Here is an 18,313-nt window from a genome sequence, read left to right as displayed (position 1 = left end):
ATTCAGATGGTGGTAATATTTTTGTTTGTCGGTAGCTCTTGCGATGAGTGGATTCTTGATTCGGGTTGCTCATTTCATGCTTGTCCAAACAGGGACTGGTTTACCTCTTATCGATCTATTGATGGAGGGGAAGTTCTGATGGGGAATGATGCGGCGTGCAAGGTTATAGATATCGGTACAGTTCGAATCAAGATATATGATGGCATAGTGAGAACACTGACTGATGTCAAGCATGTACCAGAACTGAGAAAGAATTTGATTTCCTTGGGTATGCTGGATTCCATCGGGTGCACTTATAAGGCTGGAGGTGGAGTCATTTGGGTTTCCAAGGGTGCTCTTGTGGTGAATAAGAGACTTAAGAAGCATGGTTTATATGCTCTGCAGGGTAACACAATCACGGGTTCAGTTTCTGTATCATCCTTGGATCCAGATTCAGATATTACCAGATTGTGGCATATGCGGCTTGGGCATATGAATGAGAGGGGGATGTATGTTCTGAGTAAGCAGGGTTTGCTTTGTGGTCAGAAAACTAGGAAGCTGGATTTTTGTGAGCATTGTGTCTTCGGGAAGCAGTGCAGAGTGAAGTTCAGTACAGGAATTCACAGGACCAAAGGTACGGTGGATTATATTCATTCTGATCTTTGGGTCCCTCTCAGGTTACTTCACATGGTGGTGGTAGATATATGACGACGTTGATTGATTACTTTTCTCGGAAAGTTTGGGTTTATATTCTGAAGCACAAGAATGGGGCTTTTGTTACATTCAAGCAATGGAAGACCTTGATTGAGAAGCAAACAGGAAAACAGGTCAAGCGCTTGAGGACAGACAATGGCTTGGAATTTTGTGATGGAGAATTTAATGAGTTCTGCAAGACTCACGAGATTATGAAACACCACACAGTGAGGAAGACTCTGCAGCAAAATAAAGTTGCAGAACGGATAAACAAAACGCTATTGGAGAGGGCACGGTGTATGTTGTCCAATGTGGGGTTAGATAAAGCGTTTTGGGCTGAAGTTGTATCTACAGCTAGTTACTTGGTGAACCGATTTCCATCGACTGCTATCGATTGTAAACCTGCAGAGGAAGTATGGTCTGGTTCTCCTACTAGTTACAGTAATTTGAGAATATTTGGGTGTCTAGCGTATGCTCATGTGAATGAGGGGAAGCTTAAACCGAGGGTTAAGAAATGCATGTTTCTTTGTTATCAGCCTAGGGTCAAGGGATACAGATTATGGTGCCCAGAGGCTTCGGGAAAGAAGAAACTTGTTAGCAAGGATGTGACCTTTCATGAGTCTACGATGCTTACTCCGCAGAAGGAGGTAGTTGATTCAGGGAAAGCTCGGGGTGTCATTGAGTAGGTAAAGCATGTAGAGGTTCAGTTACAGGATAGTCCTGTTCGGTAGACTCACAAGCAGGTGCAATTTCGGGCTGAGGGAGATACACAGTTGCAGCAGTATAGTGTGGCTAGAGACAGGCCTAGGAGGGATACTAGGCCACCTGAGAAGTATGGGTTTTCACATGCTGATTTGGTTGATTATGCACTTAGTGTGGCAGAGGATATTAATGAGCCGTGTACTTATCGTGAGCTTATCATAGATGGAGAGTCAGAACAATGGTCTGTCGCCATGAGTGAGGAGATTGAGTCTCCTCATAAGAACCAGACTTGGGAGCTAGTTAAGAAGCCTAAGGGCCAGAAGATTGTAGGCTGTAAATGGGTCTTCAAGACGAAGGAAGGAATTCCAAGGGTGGAAGATGCAAGGTACAAGGCACGCTTAGTGGCGAAGGGCTATACACAGAGGGAAGGGGTGGACTTCAATGAAGTATTTTCTCCTGCGGTGAAACACAGCTCAATCCGGGTGTTACTTGCTATGGTTGCTCTGTCTGACTTGGAGCTTGAGCATCTTGATGTCAAGATTGCTTTCTTGCACGGTGAGTTGGAAGAGCGGATTTATATGCATCAGCCTAAGGGGTTTGAGATTCTGGGAAAGGAATATCCTATTTGCCTACTGAAGAAGTCCTTGTATAGGTTGAAGCAGTCTCCTAGACAGTGGTACAAGTGATTTGACACCTTTATGTTTGGCAATGGCTACTGTAGGAGTAAGTTTGACAGTTGTGTGTATCACAGGAAGCTCTCAGATGGTTCGTATTTGTACTTGTTGTTGTATGTTAATGACATGTTGATAGCTTGCAAGAACATGTTTGAAATCAACAAGTTGAAGGCTCAGCTTAGTGGTGAATTTGAGATGAAGGATCTTGGTGCTACAAAGAGGATATTGGGAATGGAAATTCACAGGGACAAAGGAGGGCAGATTGTATTTGTCATAGAAGAAATACATTGAGAAGGTGCTGGAACGCTTCGGTATGCAGGCACCAAAACTTGTGAATACTCCATTGGCTGCCCATTTTAGACTTTTAGCACGATTGTCACCACAGACCGAGGAGCAGGTGGAGCACATGTCTCGTGTTCCTTATGCTAGTGCAGTTGGTAACCTTATGTATGTTATGGAGTGCACTAGGCCAGACATTTCACATACAGTTAGTGTAGTGAGCAGATACATGGATAGTCCTGGGAAGGTCCATTAACAGGCTGTGAAGTGGATATTACAATACTTGCGAGGCATTGCAGATGTTGGGTTGGTTTATGACAAAGGCAGCAACACGTGAGGGAGTGTTGCTGGATATGTTGATTCGGATTATGCTGGAGATCTTGATAGGAGGAGGTCCTTGATAGGGTATGTTTTCACTCTTTGTGGGAGTGTGATCAGTTGGAAGGCGACTTTGCAGCCCGTAGTTGCATTATCTACTACTGAGGTTGAGTACATGGCAGCTACAGAAGCAGTGAAGGAAGCTATATGGTTGAGAGGCTTGGTCGGTGATTTGGGCTTGCAGCAGAATGATTTGACTGTGTTTTGCGACAACCAGAGTGCCATACATTTGATTGAAAATCAGATGTTCCATGAGAGGACCAAGCACATTGATGTCAGGTTTCACTTCATTAGAGATGTAGTTGCATAGGGTGCTATTGCAGTGAGGAAGATTGGGACAACAGAGAATCCGACAGATATGATGACTAAGGTCATTCCTACACTCAAGTTCAGGCACTATCTGGACTTGAATGGTACATGCAGTTGCTGAGACCCTTAGGGGCATGTGGAGGCGGCGAAAGGAGTAGCTGGATGGAATTTGAGCCAAGGTGGAGATTGTTGGAAATTGTGTCTCAAATTCGTATTCTAATTAGGATTCTGTTTTAGAGTTGTATTCTATTAAGTAATTTCTTATTTGGCAAGTCTTGGCCTAAAAGGAATTGTAATCCTTGTCCAACAAGGAATTATGTTTGAAACTCTATAAATAGGTACACATGTTGTGGGTTGAGACTTAAGAGATTGAGGGAGAGAGACTCTGGAATTCGTACAGAAACAGAGTGAGGGACTGAAATTTTGTAATCTTCGATTTTACACATAGTGAAAACTTTTGCCAGATCCCGACCGTGAACGTAGGCTGTTGCCGAACCACGTACAAATCCTTGTGTTCTTTGTATGGTGTGTTTACTTTTCTGTTGTGATTCTTGATTCAACTTGGGTTCGTTGCATTTGTCATAACACTTCGAATTGATAATGTTATAAGTAATTGTTATAAGCCTTAACAAAGTTGGGTTTGAAATGTGTGTGTGTGTGTGTGTTTGGGCATATGGGCTTAAACTTAAATTTTAAAAATCAAACATATATTGGGCTAATAAACGAGCTAGAGAGTCGAGCTTACAATTCAAGCTCAGCTCGTTTACTAAACGAGCCTGGAAAATGAGCTTGAGCTCGGCTCGTTTTCCAAATGAACGAGCCCGAGCTGTTCATGAACAACTCGGTTCATTTGCAGCCCTAAATACAAGCATTCACCATATATGTATGTAAATTATTTAAATAAAACACAAATTCATTAATATAAACTATCAAATAAAATCAATTATTGACCATATTTTAATATCACTAGTGTTTCAAACCATGCGCTTGATGATGTTTCCTAGATTAGAAGCCTGGTGCATGTCTTAGTTGTTTTTGTTGTACATGGCCCTAATGATTGAATTTTGTGTAAAATTATATAAGAAAAGCGTATCAAATTTTATGTGAAAATGTAATAACTGCTTCTTAAATATTGCGCTATTTCTTAAAGATGTGATGATATTCCATGGACAAAATAGCCGTTTTTGATAGAAGTATTATTTTATTTTATTTTTTTGTTGTTACAACTAGATCTTCTTGTCTCTTTGTTCACCATACAGTTGTTGAAGAACTTCATGGAATTTCCTATGCAAATTAATTAATATCTGTAGTTTGTTTTACTTTCAGATTAATCTTGGAATTTATATGAAAGATGTTAGCACAGAGCTCTCTGTCTTGGTCGATAGATCTGTGGGGGGATCCAGCATTAGGGATGGGCAATTGGAGCTGATGCTCCATAGGTTTGTTCTTCCCTTTACATTGCTTTTTGTGCCCCAAATATTTTTCTGTTAAATATTATGTTACCAAATAATAGAGATCATGATAATTGGTATCAGCAATTCACAAAGTTTTAAAATAGATATATTGGATTTTTCCGTTGCGTAGGAGATTGCTTCGTGATGATTCTAGAGGTGTTGCAGAGGCACTAAACGAAACAGTTTGTGTGCTTGATGAATGCAAGGGATTAACTGTAAGCATAATCAAACCATCAACACTTGGTACCATATTCCTGTGTAGCCTACATTTTCTTATATTTGCTGAATTTTAAAACAGTTGTCTGCATTACTGTAGCCTACCGTTTTTTATATTTGCTGAATTTTACATTCATTTTGTATTTAGGCTACATTTCTGTGTTCGGGTGTGCTCTTTGAAAAATAATAACGCTGTTCAATCTACACTGACGCTCACAAATCTCACTTTTACATTTATCTATCTGAAACACTCATCTCTTCATAAGTTTTGCACTGACTGGTGGTGCCACTGGGACATTTCGCTATGTGTGTTCCTGTTGCATGTGATTTCTTATACTTCATGGTCATTCACTTCACATCTGGGCCATGTGCCAGCATTTACATTCAAGATATTAGCCATTCTATTCTTATTGCATATTTATTAATGTGAAATACTTTGCATTACCAATCATATGAACTTAAGTCTTTTGCAACAGTCATATCTAATTTGCTTGATTGTCATACTTATAGATCCAAGGAAAGTATTATCTCAGAATTGATCCCCTAGGAGAGGGAGCTAAATGGCGCCGGTCTTCCGGTCAGGAGATATATTCTCCATTTCTCTTAGCCTTCACTGAGCAGGTGACTGAAAGACCTTGAAGTTGTCTTGTTTTTTGAATGGTGAATCAGTTAGATCTTACATCATTTTAAAAAAAATTATTTTTACAGGATGGGGATAAATGGAGTAACTTTCAAGTATCAAGCTTTTCAGGGATAGACCCTTCCTACAGTTTACCAGAAAATGTTGCAATGATTACCCTCCAGGTATGCATTTGTAAACTTGTAAGGCAACTGTAAAATTGGTTAAGCAACTAATGAATCCCACGGGATAGCTGAGTTGGCACAAGGCATTTGGCCATGACCCAGTGGTCTTGTGATAAACTCCTAGGAATGTTAAGCTTCCGCTTTGGGTTTATTATTTTGAGGGTGATTGTGGGTGTCCGAAGATAGTCCCGTCCGTAAAGGGGGTGGGGACACCCTCCGTTATCCAAAAAAAAAAAAAAAAAAGAGAAGAAGAAGAAGAAAAGAAAAGATAACTATAATTTTTTATTTTTTTTTGGTTTCTTTCCTGCAGGAGCTTGAAGAAGGAAAAGTTCTTCTTCGGTTGGCGCACTTATATGAGGTTTCTCTATCTATTTTTTCCTTCCACATTATGACATAGAAAACCTAGTATCCTCAATTTTATCAACTAAAAGATTTTGGTTCAACCCTAATACCATGTAAATTTCATGGAGGAAATAGAACTATTTTCTGCAAAATTATATTTTACATTTGTATACCAACGGGCCAGTGGCCTAGCGGTATCAGCCTCTTACTTCCCAAAGGGAGGTCAGGGATTCAAGTCTCAGAAGAGACGTGTGTGTCTGAGTACCAACTAGGAAAAATATATATATTTTACATTTGTACGAAAATATCCTCAGTTGCACAACCTTTTGGTCTTTGCGTCATTATTTTTGGTCCAAGTCTTGCAAACAGTCTGAATAATTCATATATATCCTTATGGCTTTGGGTTAGACCTATTTCATTTTCAGTGCTAACTAGGAGGTATGCTGGCCTCTTTGAGCATCTTAGTGATCCTTTTGGACACGTGCAGTTCTTCATCCTATATGAATCAAGCAAGTACTAGGGTAAATCATTGTGCCAGAGGGACATGACGAAATCTCCAGACCTCCGCAACCTGGAGCTGTGTACTTCCTATCTCAGGGGTGGCTAAACCTACAGTTGTCTTCGGATCTCTTGTGATCCCTCTCTGTGTAGGTTCCATGCCAGTGACCATCTATTAGTTGTTTTCTGTGGCAGCTCAGCATGGAGGCTTTCTTCTAGAACTTTTTTTAAAATTAATTTCATTGTTTATCTTTTGTGCTACCATAATCCTTTTTGTCAATTCCGTTTATTCAATTCTCAACTTTGTTCAACTCAGCAAGCCTTTGTCCTACGCAACCTGAAGCAGTGTTCATCCTATCTCGGGGTGGCTAAACCTACGGTTGTCTTCGAATCTCTTGTGATCCCTCTCTCTGTAGGTTCCATGCCAGTGACCATCATCTATTAGTTGTTTTCTGTGACAGCTCAGCATGGAGGCTTTCTTCTAGATACTTTTTTAAAAATTAATTTCATTGTTTATCTTTTGTGTTACCATAATCCTTTTGTCAATTCCGTTTATTCAATCCTCAACTTTGTTCAACTCAGCAAGCCTTTGTCCTAACTAGTTAGATTCAGCCACATCTATCATCATCTCCAGTTGGCATTTCTGTAAAGCCATATCCCTAGGTTGAATCGGAGGCAATCTGGTCCTCCTTCATGGCCTCAATCCATGTTCTTTTTGGATAGTCAATTCTCTAGCAGTTCCACATTTGTAATCAAAATGATTTTGCTTGGTTGGTTAAGTTTCAAGGTATTATAGCAACACATTTCGTGAATTTGCTCCCTTTAACATATTTTTTCAAAGATTCACTTTAATGAGAGGAATATTTTGGCCAATATGGGCTGAAGTTCCTCCCTATGTTCTTAACTTCTGATTAGGAAACCAACAAGACTAACAAATCATTTATATTGTTGCTATTGTATCATTTGATAATGCTTCTTGTTATTTGAATATGTAATTCTGGTGGGCGTTAGGTGAACTTTGATTTTATTTTTAAAATGTCCATTTGGCATCGGGGTGTTTCTTATTTATTACCAATTGTTCCTAAACTTATGCACTATAGTGACTAATTTCACCATAAAAAAATTCATTGGTGACAAAAATTTTATTTTTCCAATCCAGAGTCATGTGTTCTGAACCTCTCTTTTGGTATGTGATTCTAGATTGGAGAGGACAAGGATCTCTCAGTCATGGCAAGCATAGAATTGAAAAAATTGTTCACAGATAAGAAGGTAGAAGCAATATGCACCATGATATATCATTCCTTAATTATCATCTGCTTTACCTCAACTGTTTAACCATTCTTTTTTTCCCCGGGCTTTTAGATAAGTAAAATTACAGAAATGAGCTTATCTGCTAATCAAGAAAGACTAGAGATGGAGAAGAAAAGATTGGTTTGGAAAGTAGAAAGCTCCCATGATGAGCCCAGTATATTGAGAGGAGGCCCTGTAGATCCCATAAAGTTGGTGGTGGAACTTGCCCCAATGGAAATTCGGACCTTCGTTCTTGAATTCACTAACAAAATTGTCCACTACAATTAAGGTAAGAAACTTCAATGATTCCTCAACAAATTTCAAAAAGCATTGTTTTGATTGATGTATTGGTTTATTTTTCAGGTAAGCTGATTGCAGATGGGTTAATGAATTTAATCCGTTAGCTGTGTTAAATTTATGATGCAAAAATATAAGATGTAAAATAAGAAGATGGAAGAGAGAAAGATAGAGAAGTATATACATGGTTCGGCACTAAGGCCTACATCCATCGATCAAGAGCCACTGAGGCTACATTTTCCCTTATTACTTTCTTGATGCGTTGTATTGATACACAATATATTGGAAATAAAGTTGACAAAATGAATAAATCAGGGAGACGATATTCGCACTTCACTTTTCTCCAATTGCACTATATTTATCATTTTCTTTTAAAGAAAATGACAAAAAAGTCCTTGAATTCATTAATGCACAATTCCTTAATTTATAATGTCATAACTACCCTTTATACAACTTTAATTTTTTTTTTTTACCTTCTTTACTTTCTTTACTATTTTTTTCCTTTCTTTTTGTTTTTCGGAGGTCCTCCCGAAGAAAATAATTTATTCTATACTAATAATTTTATTTTGGTAGTCAAAAGGGATAATTTAGTCCAACTTTTTTTTTTTTTTTTTACAATCGAAAGAGATTTATTCAACAAAATTGACTTTTTTTTTTATTTTTTATTTTTATTTTTTCAAAAGAGGTAACTTTACCTTTTGGTAATTTTTTATGGGTCATGTCAAATGAAATCATTTATTTGATAAAAATAACCTTTTTTAATTTTTGGGTCTTATCGAAAAAGATAATTTATTCAATAGACATATATATATTTTTAATCATCTTCCTTTTGTATTTTTTATTTTTTTATTTTTTTTTTTGGATCTTAAAAACAGAGATAATTTATTCAATAAATATATTTTTTTGGGATTTTTTTTTCTTCATGTAAAAAGAGAGAATTGTTTAAATGGTTACTTTTTTATTTTTTTTTTTATCCGGTCAAAAGAGGCCATTTATTCAACATAACAATTTTTTTTTTTGGTCCCTTAAAAAAAAATTATTCAATTTTTATTTTATTTTATTTGTGCTATCAAAAGATGCTTAAAATATTAAATGTTAGAGATAAAAGAGAGAAAATATGAAAGGGCAATTGTGTCATTTAAAAAGTAATAATTATTTATTTGTAAATGTAAGGTTAAAATTATCATTTCATTTAAGATTGTAGTGCGAATGTTGAAAAGTAGAGTGCAGATATCGCATAAATCAAGGAGTAAATCAAGAAGGAAAGAAATAAAAATGAATATAATATATTATACATATATATATAAGGAAATAAGGGAGAATGACACATAATATAATACACACACACACACATATATATATATATATATAAAATTTTGGTTTGTGGCTTTTTTCTTTTGTTGATGATGTGGTGGTTGTGATGTCTCAAGCTATTGTCAAGTTGCAGTTCTTTAAAAATGAATTTTACAAGAGTTTGAGGATTAGTTATAGTATGGCAATTAGCAAGGAAATGAATCCTTTATTTTTTTCCCAAAAGAATAGTACTATCTCTAAAATCTTGCAAAAAAGGGGAAATTTTTTCCAATTAAATGTTTAGAAGAGTTGTGAGTTCCCACATTGTCCAGAAGGAAGAAGTTGCCGACACTTGTAAGGGGAAGTCACTAGTGTAGATGCATTGGCGTCCGTATGGGAAGATATAAGGAAGAGGGGAGGAGGAAAAATACGAAGGAAGAAACAAACTTCTTTCCTTTGGTAGGGAGGACTCAATGAAAGAAGAAAAAAGAGGATGGATGGGTCATTTTTATTTCTTCACAAATTTAATCCCAATTAAGGCTATTATACATGTTTTTAAATTACAAAACTTTCTCTCTCTCCTAATATTGTCTTATTATCCTTTCTTTTATCCAACCAAATTTTTTCCTATGGATATTTCATCAAGGACAATACTTGTGTCCAACCGAGGTTGGATGATGAAGTTCATCCACCTTGGGTAGGTGCCCAATCAGTGCATGACAAGTGTCCATCAATAGTATTGGATTTAAGTTGCGTATTGTTAGAGTTATAATAACTATTAATAACGTTAACAGTGATTTAGCCCAACGACACATTTAGGTTTATACCTATTGACGAAAAGATCGACGTGACAAAGTTTATAAATATGTAGGTTGTGATTAGCGGAGAGATCAATAAAAGAAGTTATCTTCTACTCTCAGAAAAACTACTGCAATTATATTCTCTCTCTGCAATCTACTCCTACTATATATATATTCTCTATTTCTCTAGGGCAACGTGACATCAAAACTTAGTGAAAGTTTCTCTGTGATCATGTGCATAGGGAACAATTGGAGATGTATCTTGGAATCTTTGGTGGATCGTAATTACCTGCACATAAGGAAGACTTCAAAGGCTTTAGGACAGCGCATTGCGTGCCTCTCCATCTAACAGCCCAGCTCCATCTAACAGCCCAGAACTATATTTCTCTGTTCGGATCTATTTTATATTCTGATACAATTATATTACTTGTTTAATCATTTTTAACTATTAATTGTTTTATTATAATTATTTTCCTATTTTAAAACATTCTTTTCATTCCATAAATAGAAGTATTTTACAATCTGAAAATTAATATTCCTGACAATCTAAAGTCTTTGAAATAAATTGTTGAGTGCTTAGATGTTTTTTCTATTATTTCAATTTGGTAATTTATTATTCACATGCCGTAATTAATATTGATTATGTTGATTTAAGTTATCTACTCTGTTTACTTATCCACTTGGTTTAGATTGTTGCCGTGTATATATATATATTGTTGCTATGAATATATATATATATATTGTTCGCTTATGATTGTTGTCGTATATATAAATATATATATCTGATTGTTTACATATACCTTTTCATATGAACTGATAAATTACTTTAATAAATCGTTACTTTATATAGTTGTTACTGATAGAATCGTTACCCTATAGGAGATTGTTACTTTATAAATTGTTACTTGCAGATTGCATGAATTGTTTCCAATTTAACTAGGTTTTTTTTAGTGGGTAATTTTAAATTAGAAAGAGATTGTATTTTGATTTTATTTTCTCTGAAGATCTCTCATTCCGAAAGTTAAATAGTATTGTTTAATAATAATAATAATAATAATTTGTTTAAATTTTTTTTACCCTGTTTCAAATTTATTGTATATCGTGTTTAGAATACAAATAATTTATTATTGTATGTTTCACTATTACTTGAATTGGAAGATATTATTAAAAAAAAATTAGAATTATATAGTGACATCTTTCTTTTAGTTTCTAACAGATTGATATATCTTGATTTGCCCTTTGTATTTTTGAGGAAACATGAATATGTCTAAACTGGAAGAATGTTAAACCAGAAAAGTTTAGTGGTGTGAATTTTCGAAGGTGGCAAAAACAAATAAAATATTGGTTAACTGTCTTATGACTTACATCTGCCTTAGGAGAATCTCAAGGTAACTTAGAGTTGTCCTCATGGTTAACTCCTGAACAAATTGAATTTCATTGCCACAATAGAATTTTAAGTGCACTATCGGATCACCTTTATGATGTCTATCATTCCACTAGTAGTGCCAAAGACCTTTGGAATGCCTTAGAAGTAGAATATGGAATTGAAGATGTTGGTGTAGAGCGATTTGCTGTCTCAAACTTTAATAACTATTAGATGGTGAAAAATAGAAGAGTTAGTGATCAAATTCATTAATTTCAAGAGCTACTTAGGAAAGTAGAAAGGAAAGAAACTAAGTTAAGTGAGGACTTTAGAGTGTCCTGTCTTATTAAAAAATTACCACCCTCTTGGTCTGATTTCGCTAGGTCTCTTAGACATAAACAAGGAGATCTAACTTTGACCCATGTAATTAATTCACTAAGGGTTGAAGAAAAACATAGGTCAAGTGTCCAAAGTGAAAATGAAAAGACAACTAAAGTAAACTTAGTTGAAAATACAAGTAATTCTAATAACAATAGGAATCGATTTAGACCTAAAGGGAGGAACTTTAAGGGAACAACTAGAAATAACAACCACCACAAACATTTTAATAAGAATGTCCAGAATAATTAGGGTAATAAATTCAAAAATACTAAGGCCAATGAGGATAAACGTTGCTATGTCTGTCGGAGGATCAATCACAAAGTGAGGGATTGCTTTTACAAGAAAACTGAAGTGTACAAGCCCAAACATAAGTCATTGCAAAATCAGAAAGGTTCTAAAGCTCAAGTTAATGTGTTAGTGGATCAAGAAAATTCAAATGAAAATGCACTAAGGTATAAACTCAATCCAACTATTAATTACACTTACCACAACAGAGATTGGTGGTTAGATTCTAGTGCTAAAGTACATGTAAGTTTTGATCGTGATTGCTTTAAAACTTTTCAGAACTCAAGTGGTAAAAGTGTAACTCTAGGGAATGACTCGTTCGCACGTGTACTTGGAATTGGAGATATAGAGCTAAAGATGACTTCTGGAAAGACTTTGATTATCAAGGATGTGCAACATGTTTCTAAAGTGAGCAGAAATCTTATTAGTAGATCGTCCTTAGTACAACAAGGATATAAAGTTGTAATGGAGTCTAATAGAATAGTGATTACTAAGAATAATATTTTTATTGGAAAAGGTTATGTTACCGAAGGTTTGTTTACGATAAATGTAATTTCTGAAGTTAATAAGAATTCTCTTCAAGTTTTTAGCGTTGAATCTTGTGATGTATGGCATGGAAGATTAGGACATGTAAACTTGAAGAAAATTAAAAGATTAATGGATTTAAATTTAATTCCAAAGACTGAGGTTGATTTGAAGCAAAAATGTGAAGTATGTGTTCAAGCAAAGCAACCTAGAAAACATTTTAAGTTTATTAAAAGAAATACCCAATTTTTAGAATTAATTCACAGTGACGTATGTGATTCAAATAGACCTCCAACTAGAGGTGGAAAAAAGTACTTTGTGACATTCATAGATGATTGTTCAAAATATCCTTATGTATATCTAATTAAAACAAAGGATGAGGTGTTTGAAAGATTTAAAGTATACAAAAATGAAGTGGAGAATCAACTAGAGAAGAAAATTAAAAGACTTAGGTTCGATAGAAGATGAGAGTATCAATGGAATGTTCTTGGAACATTCTGTGAAGACAGTGGAATTATACGTGAAGTTGTTGTCCCTTATATACCTCAATCTAATGGTGTGGCACAAAGGAAAATGGGTCTTTGTTGGACATGGTAAATGCTATGTTAACTAGTTCTGGTATATCTGAGAACTTGTGGGGGAAAACAATACTCATTGCATGTTTGATACTTAATAGGGTAACTGTTGGAGATAATGAAAAGACCCCATATGAAATTTGGATAGGAAGAATACCTAATATTAAATTCCTAAAAGTGTGGAGGTGTTTAGCAAAGGTGGCTATACCTGAACCTAAAAAAAAGAAAATAAGACTTAAAACAGTATATGCTATTTTCTTAGGTTATGCCCAAAATAGTAATGCTAACAGATTTTTAGTGTTTAACTCTGAAATTAGTGAAATATCAAATAATACAATAATTGAGTCTATAGACGCTACATTTTTTGAAAACATTTTTCCATTTAAAACAAGAATTCCACGCCATATAGTTGAGAAACAATCAAACTCTACTTACGAGAAACCTTCTTCTAGTATTTCTTACGAAAAGGAACCTGAATCTCAAGTTGAACTTAGAAGAAGTAAAAGACCCCGAATAGAGAAGAATTTTGGAAAAGGATTTTATACATTTGTAGTAGAAGGAGAACCAAACACCTACAAGGAAGCCATATCTTCTATAGATGCTCCTTTTTGGAAGGAGGCTATAAATAGTGAATTTGAATCTATAATTCAAAACAATACTTGGGTGCTGACTGATTTGCCTCCTTGAAATAAAGCCATTGGTTGTGAAAGGGTATTTAGAAAGAAGTTAAGACCTGATGGAAGTATAAACAAGTATAAGGCAAGACTAGTAACTAAGGGATTTACACAAAAGAAAGGAATAGATTATTTTGATACTTACTCACCTGTATCTAGTACTACCACTATTAGGATATTAATAGCTTTAGCATCCATACACAACTTAGTAATTCATCAAATGGATGTAAAGACGACATTTTTAAATGGATATTTAGATGAAAAAATTTATATGGAACAACCCGAAGGCTATATTGTAAAAGGACAAGAACACAAGGTATGTAGATTAGTCAAATCTTTATATGGTCTTAAGCAAACTCCTAAGCAATGGCATGAAAATTTTGAAAGAGTTATTTTGGATTATGGATTTAAAATAAATGAGCATGATAAATGTTTATACTATAAAGAGAGTAATGGAGATACTGTGAATGACATATTAATTTTTGGAACAAATATGAAAATAGTAAAAGATATTAAGACATACTTATCAATGAGTTTTGATACGAAAGATTTAGGAAAAGCTTATATGATCTTAGGAATGAAAATTGAGAAAACTTTAGAAGGAATTACTGTAAGTCAATCTAATACAATTGAGAAGATGTCGAGAAAATTTAATTATTTTGAGAGTAAACTTGTGTCAACTCCTTTATGATCCTAATGTACATTTAAAGAAACATAGTGGTGATCCTATTTCCCAATTAAAATATTCACAAATGATTGGATCTTTACTATATTTAGCTAATAAAACTAGGCCTAATATTTCATATGTCGTGAGAAGACTTAGTAGATATACTCATAACCCGAGTACAGAACATTGGACAGCTTTAGAGCGAGTCTTTGGATACCTAAAAGGAACTATTGAAAATTCTTTATGTTATAAAGGTTTTTCTGAGATGGTAGAGGGATATAGTGATGCTAATTAGATTACCGATAGTATAGAGGTTAAATCCACCAGTGGTTATGTATTTCTCTTAGGAGGAGCTGCAATATCATGGAGTTCCAGAAAACAAACAATTATATGCATAAGTGCAATTGAATCTGAGCTTATAACATTAGATATAACATACACTGAAGCTGAATGGATCAAGAGTCTTTTATTAGATTTACCATTAGTAAATAAATCAATTCCAGCAATACATGTACATTGTGATTGTAAGGCAAGGATTGATTTAGTGAGACAGTCCCATACAAATAAGAAAATGAATAGACATATACAAGTAAGATATAAGTCTGTGAGGAGCATGTTGAATAGGAGTATAATCTCCTTAGAATATATTAAGTCGAAAAAGAATTTAGCTAACTAATTGACTAAAGGTCTATCAAGGAGCGTAGTCCAAGATTTGTCGAGGGGGATGGGCTTAAGCCCATAAGGGAGTCACCTTCGGAGGTAACCCATCCTTTATGATTAGAGATCCCATGAAGAAGGATCAATTGGTAGAAACAATCCGTACTGCGTGACTTGTTTACAGCACTTTATTTAGGAGGTTTCTCAAGAAGATTCTCTCCTACCCATCTTTATGGCATTTGTGTTGTTTAGTGTGACGTTAGGAAGGGCATTGCCTTGAATGAGCCCAAGGCAGGCATACTCTTGCAAGGTATCTGTCACATGTACCTTTGAAGGACTCACCTAAATGGGAGCCGTCGTGAGGTCGTGACTATGAGAATTGGGTTGTTCTCTAGTAACTCTTATGAGAATCAAGATATAAGCGCATGGCCATTAATAGCGCTAAAGCGTGAAACCAAGTTTATCGTCAATATTGTGTGTGTGATATGTTAAAGTTTAACTCAAGGGCCGAGTTCAATACCTAGTCTCTTAGGACCCTCAAATGAAAACTATCGACACTAAGTGCAAGTTCAAGTCCGGAAGACTCTTGCACCCATTGCATAGTATTCAGTTGCCCCATTATGACATGTTTTTAAAAATAAAAAAAAAATTACATATATATTCTATGTGATCATTATTTTTGAAAGTTTTAAAACTTGTGGGGGATTGTTAGAGTTATAAGAGAAGTTTTAAAACTTCCAACTCTAGAATTTCTATTGGTTAGAAATTCTAAAGTTCTTAACTAATTAACTGCAGACGATAATAATTAGATTAAAGAAAAAATTAAAGGCAATAACTGTTAATAACATTAACAGTGATTTAGCCAAACAACACATTTAGGTTTATACCTATTGACGAAAAGACGTGATAAAGTTTATAAATATGTAGGTTGTGATTAGCGGAGAGATCAATAAAACAAGTTATCTTCTACTCTCAGAAAAACTATTGCAATTATATTCTCTCTCTACCATCATACAGTCTACTCCTACTATATATATATATATATATATATATATTCTCTATTTCTCTAGGGCAACGTGACATCAAAACTTGGTGAAAGCTTCTCTGTGATCTTGCGCATAGGGAACAATTGGAGTTGTATCTTGGAGACTTTGGTGGATCGTAATTACCTGCACGTAAAGGAGACTTCAAAGGCTTTAAGACAGCGCATTGCGCGCCTCTCCATCTAACAGGCTAGAACTATCTTTCTCAGTTCTGATCTATTTTATATTCTGATACAATTATATTACTTGTTTAATTATTTTAAGAAATTAATTATTTTATTATAATTATTATCCTATTTTAAAACATTCTTGTCATTCCATAAATAAAAGTATTTTACAATCTGAAAATTAATATCCCTAACAAGTATTACCCAATAATTTGGGTTGACCCCTTCAGAACTCTTTATTTTATTTTATTTTGGCTTGCTTTCATCGACAACCTCCACCCTTCTCTCTCTCCACCGCAACCTCCACCCCAAATCTCTCTCCACCACAACCTCCACCCCTTCTCTCTCTCCCTCTCCACTGTAACCTCCACCCATTCTCTTTCTCCCCACTACCACATCCTCCCACCGTGGCCACCTTATTGTGTTTGAGACCCCGGCAGTGGCCCCAGAGATCTATGGCGGATAGTAAAGAGCAGCGGCAGAGGGTAGCGGCAGCGGCAGAGAGTTGGTGATGATCTGTGAGGGGTTAACGACACTGAAAAAAGGTTGAAGAAGAAGCGCGTGAGCGCGTTCGGCCCGAGTTAAATCTACTCGGCGAAGGGTTAACGACATTGGGAAAAAGGCTGATGAAGGAGCGCGTGGGTGCATTCGACATGAGTTAGATCTACTCGCAGGAGCGTGTCAGGCGCGTGGGAGGTGATGATAAACTTGGAAGACGCCGGTGAGTTTGCCTGTTTCAGTGGCGATGATGTTTTGGCAATGGTGATATCGTTGTCTGCCGAAGGTGGAGATTGTGATGGGTTAGCCTTTTTCTACTCTTTTTTTTTTCCTCATAGTATCTGTCACTCACTCACACTTGCTTTGCTTTTGACAAACGGGTCTTATGGCTTTTGGGTGTGTTCTCACTTTGAAGGCTTTGTTTGGAAGGCGTGCTTTATTTTTGGATGTTTTCTTATGTGTGGTGATTTGTTTGGATAATTAGGGAGTCAAAGATTTGACAACGAACCCGATCTTCGGTGTAGCGGCAGACTGCAACTCTGAGTGCAATTGAGATGATGGTGACAGTGAAGTGAAAGAACGGGACGATTTGAAACAGAAATAGAGTTCTGAAAGTTTGAGTTCTGAACGGGTCAAACCTGAATAGTTGGGTATACCTAACTTAAATCCAATAATGTTGTTGGACACTTGTCATGAAATGATTGGGCCACGTACCCAGGTTAGATGAACTTCATCCAACTTGGGTTAGACAGAAGTATTGTCATTAAACGGAGCATTAAAAGGAGATAAGAGAGAGATGGACAGGAGAGGGAGAACAAGGTTGATATGAGATCATAATAATATTTACACAACGTTTATTTCTCATTAAATATTTTAAAATTTTATGATCACAATTATTTATCTACCTTTCAAATGATGCAAAATTTGTTGCGCGCATTTCTCCTTTTGACAAAAAAGGTGACCATAACATGTATTTCTAAAATTATTATAGTTTTTTGTTTTTTTCAAGGCAAGCAATACGTACACACACCAATTTTACTCTTATGGAGACTTGAAATGTCAACCTTTTACTTTGGAAAATGTTGAGGTACCACCAAGGCTACACAACGCTTGGATAAAATTATTATAGTCCAAAAAATTATTTGTCAATTTGTATATTAGATGCTAACATTTCATTCAATTTTAGTAATTGAAATAATTCCAATACTATTTATGAGCATGTGTGATATTTTTTGATAAATTATAGAGAAAAGTGCAAAAAAAACCTGGACTATTGTCATTTTGCAAGAAACTCCCTTGAACCAACAATTTGTTGCAATTAGGGACATGGGTCATCAGCTGATGACCGAAAAATGGAAAAGATAATTTTGCCCTAAACATAAATGACTCCCCAAAAGGAAACAAAGACATCAACCCATTTACAGATTCTGCCTTTTGCTCACGGCCATTCTGCCGCAAACCGTCCTCTCC

At 35.5% G+C, this 18,313-nt stretch overlaps 1 protein-coding gene across 2 annotated transcripts in view; it reads left to right on the top strand.

Annotated features, from left to right (window-relative positions):
- The window catches only part of LOC132285641 (probable alpha-mannosidase At5g13980), a 111,547-nt gene extending 103,296 nt beyond the window's left edge, over positions 1-8,251 (top strand). For both annotated transcript variants that reach the window (XM_059787835.1, XM_059787836.1), the window contains 8 exons: positions 4,341-4,453; positions 4,599-4,683; positions 5,195-5,305; positions 5,393-5,488; positions 5,799-5,846; positions 7,529-7,597; positions 7,691-7,907; positions 7,982-8,251. In XM_059787835.1, the coding sequence (XP_059643818.1) occupies positions 4,341-4,453; positions 4,599-4,683; positions 5,195-5,305; positions 5,393-5,488; positions 5,799-5,846; positions 7,529-7,597; positions 7,691-7,906 (738 nt within the window). In that variant the 3' untranslated portion in view covers position 7,907; positions 7,982-8,251. The remainder of the gene's footprint in view (positions 1-4,340; positions 4,454-4,598; positions 4,684-5,194; positions 5,306-5,392; positions 5,489-5,798; positions 5,847-7,528; positions 7,598-7,690; positions 7,908-7,981) is intronic.
- The last annotated feature ends 10,062 nt before the right edge of the window (positions 8,252-18,313 follow it).

This window comes from Cornus florida, unplaced genomic scaffold (assembly GCF_030987335.1).
Source record: "Cornus florida cultivar Cherokee Brave unplaced genomic scaffold, ASM3098733v1 CherokeeBrave_3.0.0_Hap2_Chr11, whole genome shotgun sequence".
NCBI lineage: Eukaryota > Viridiplantae > Streptophyta > Magnoliopsida > Cornales > Cornaceae > Cornus > Cornus florida.
This window is presented reverse-complemented; position numbering and strand designations above follow the sequence as displayed.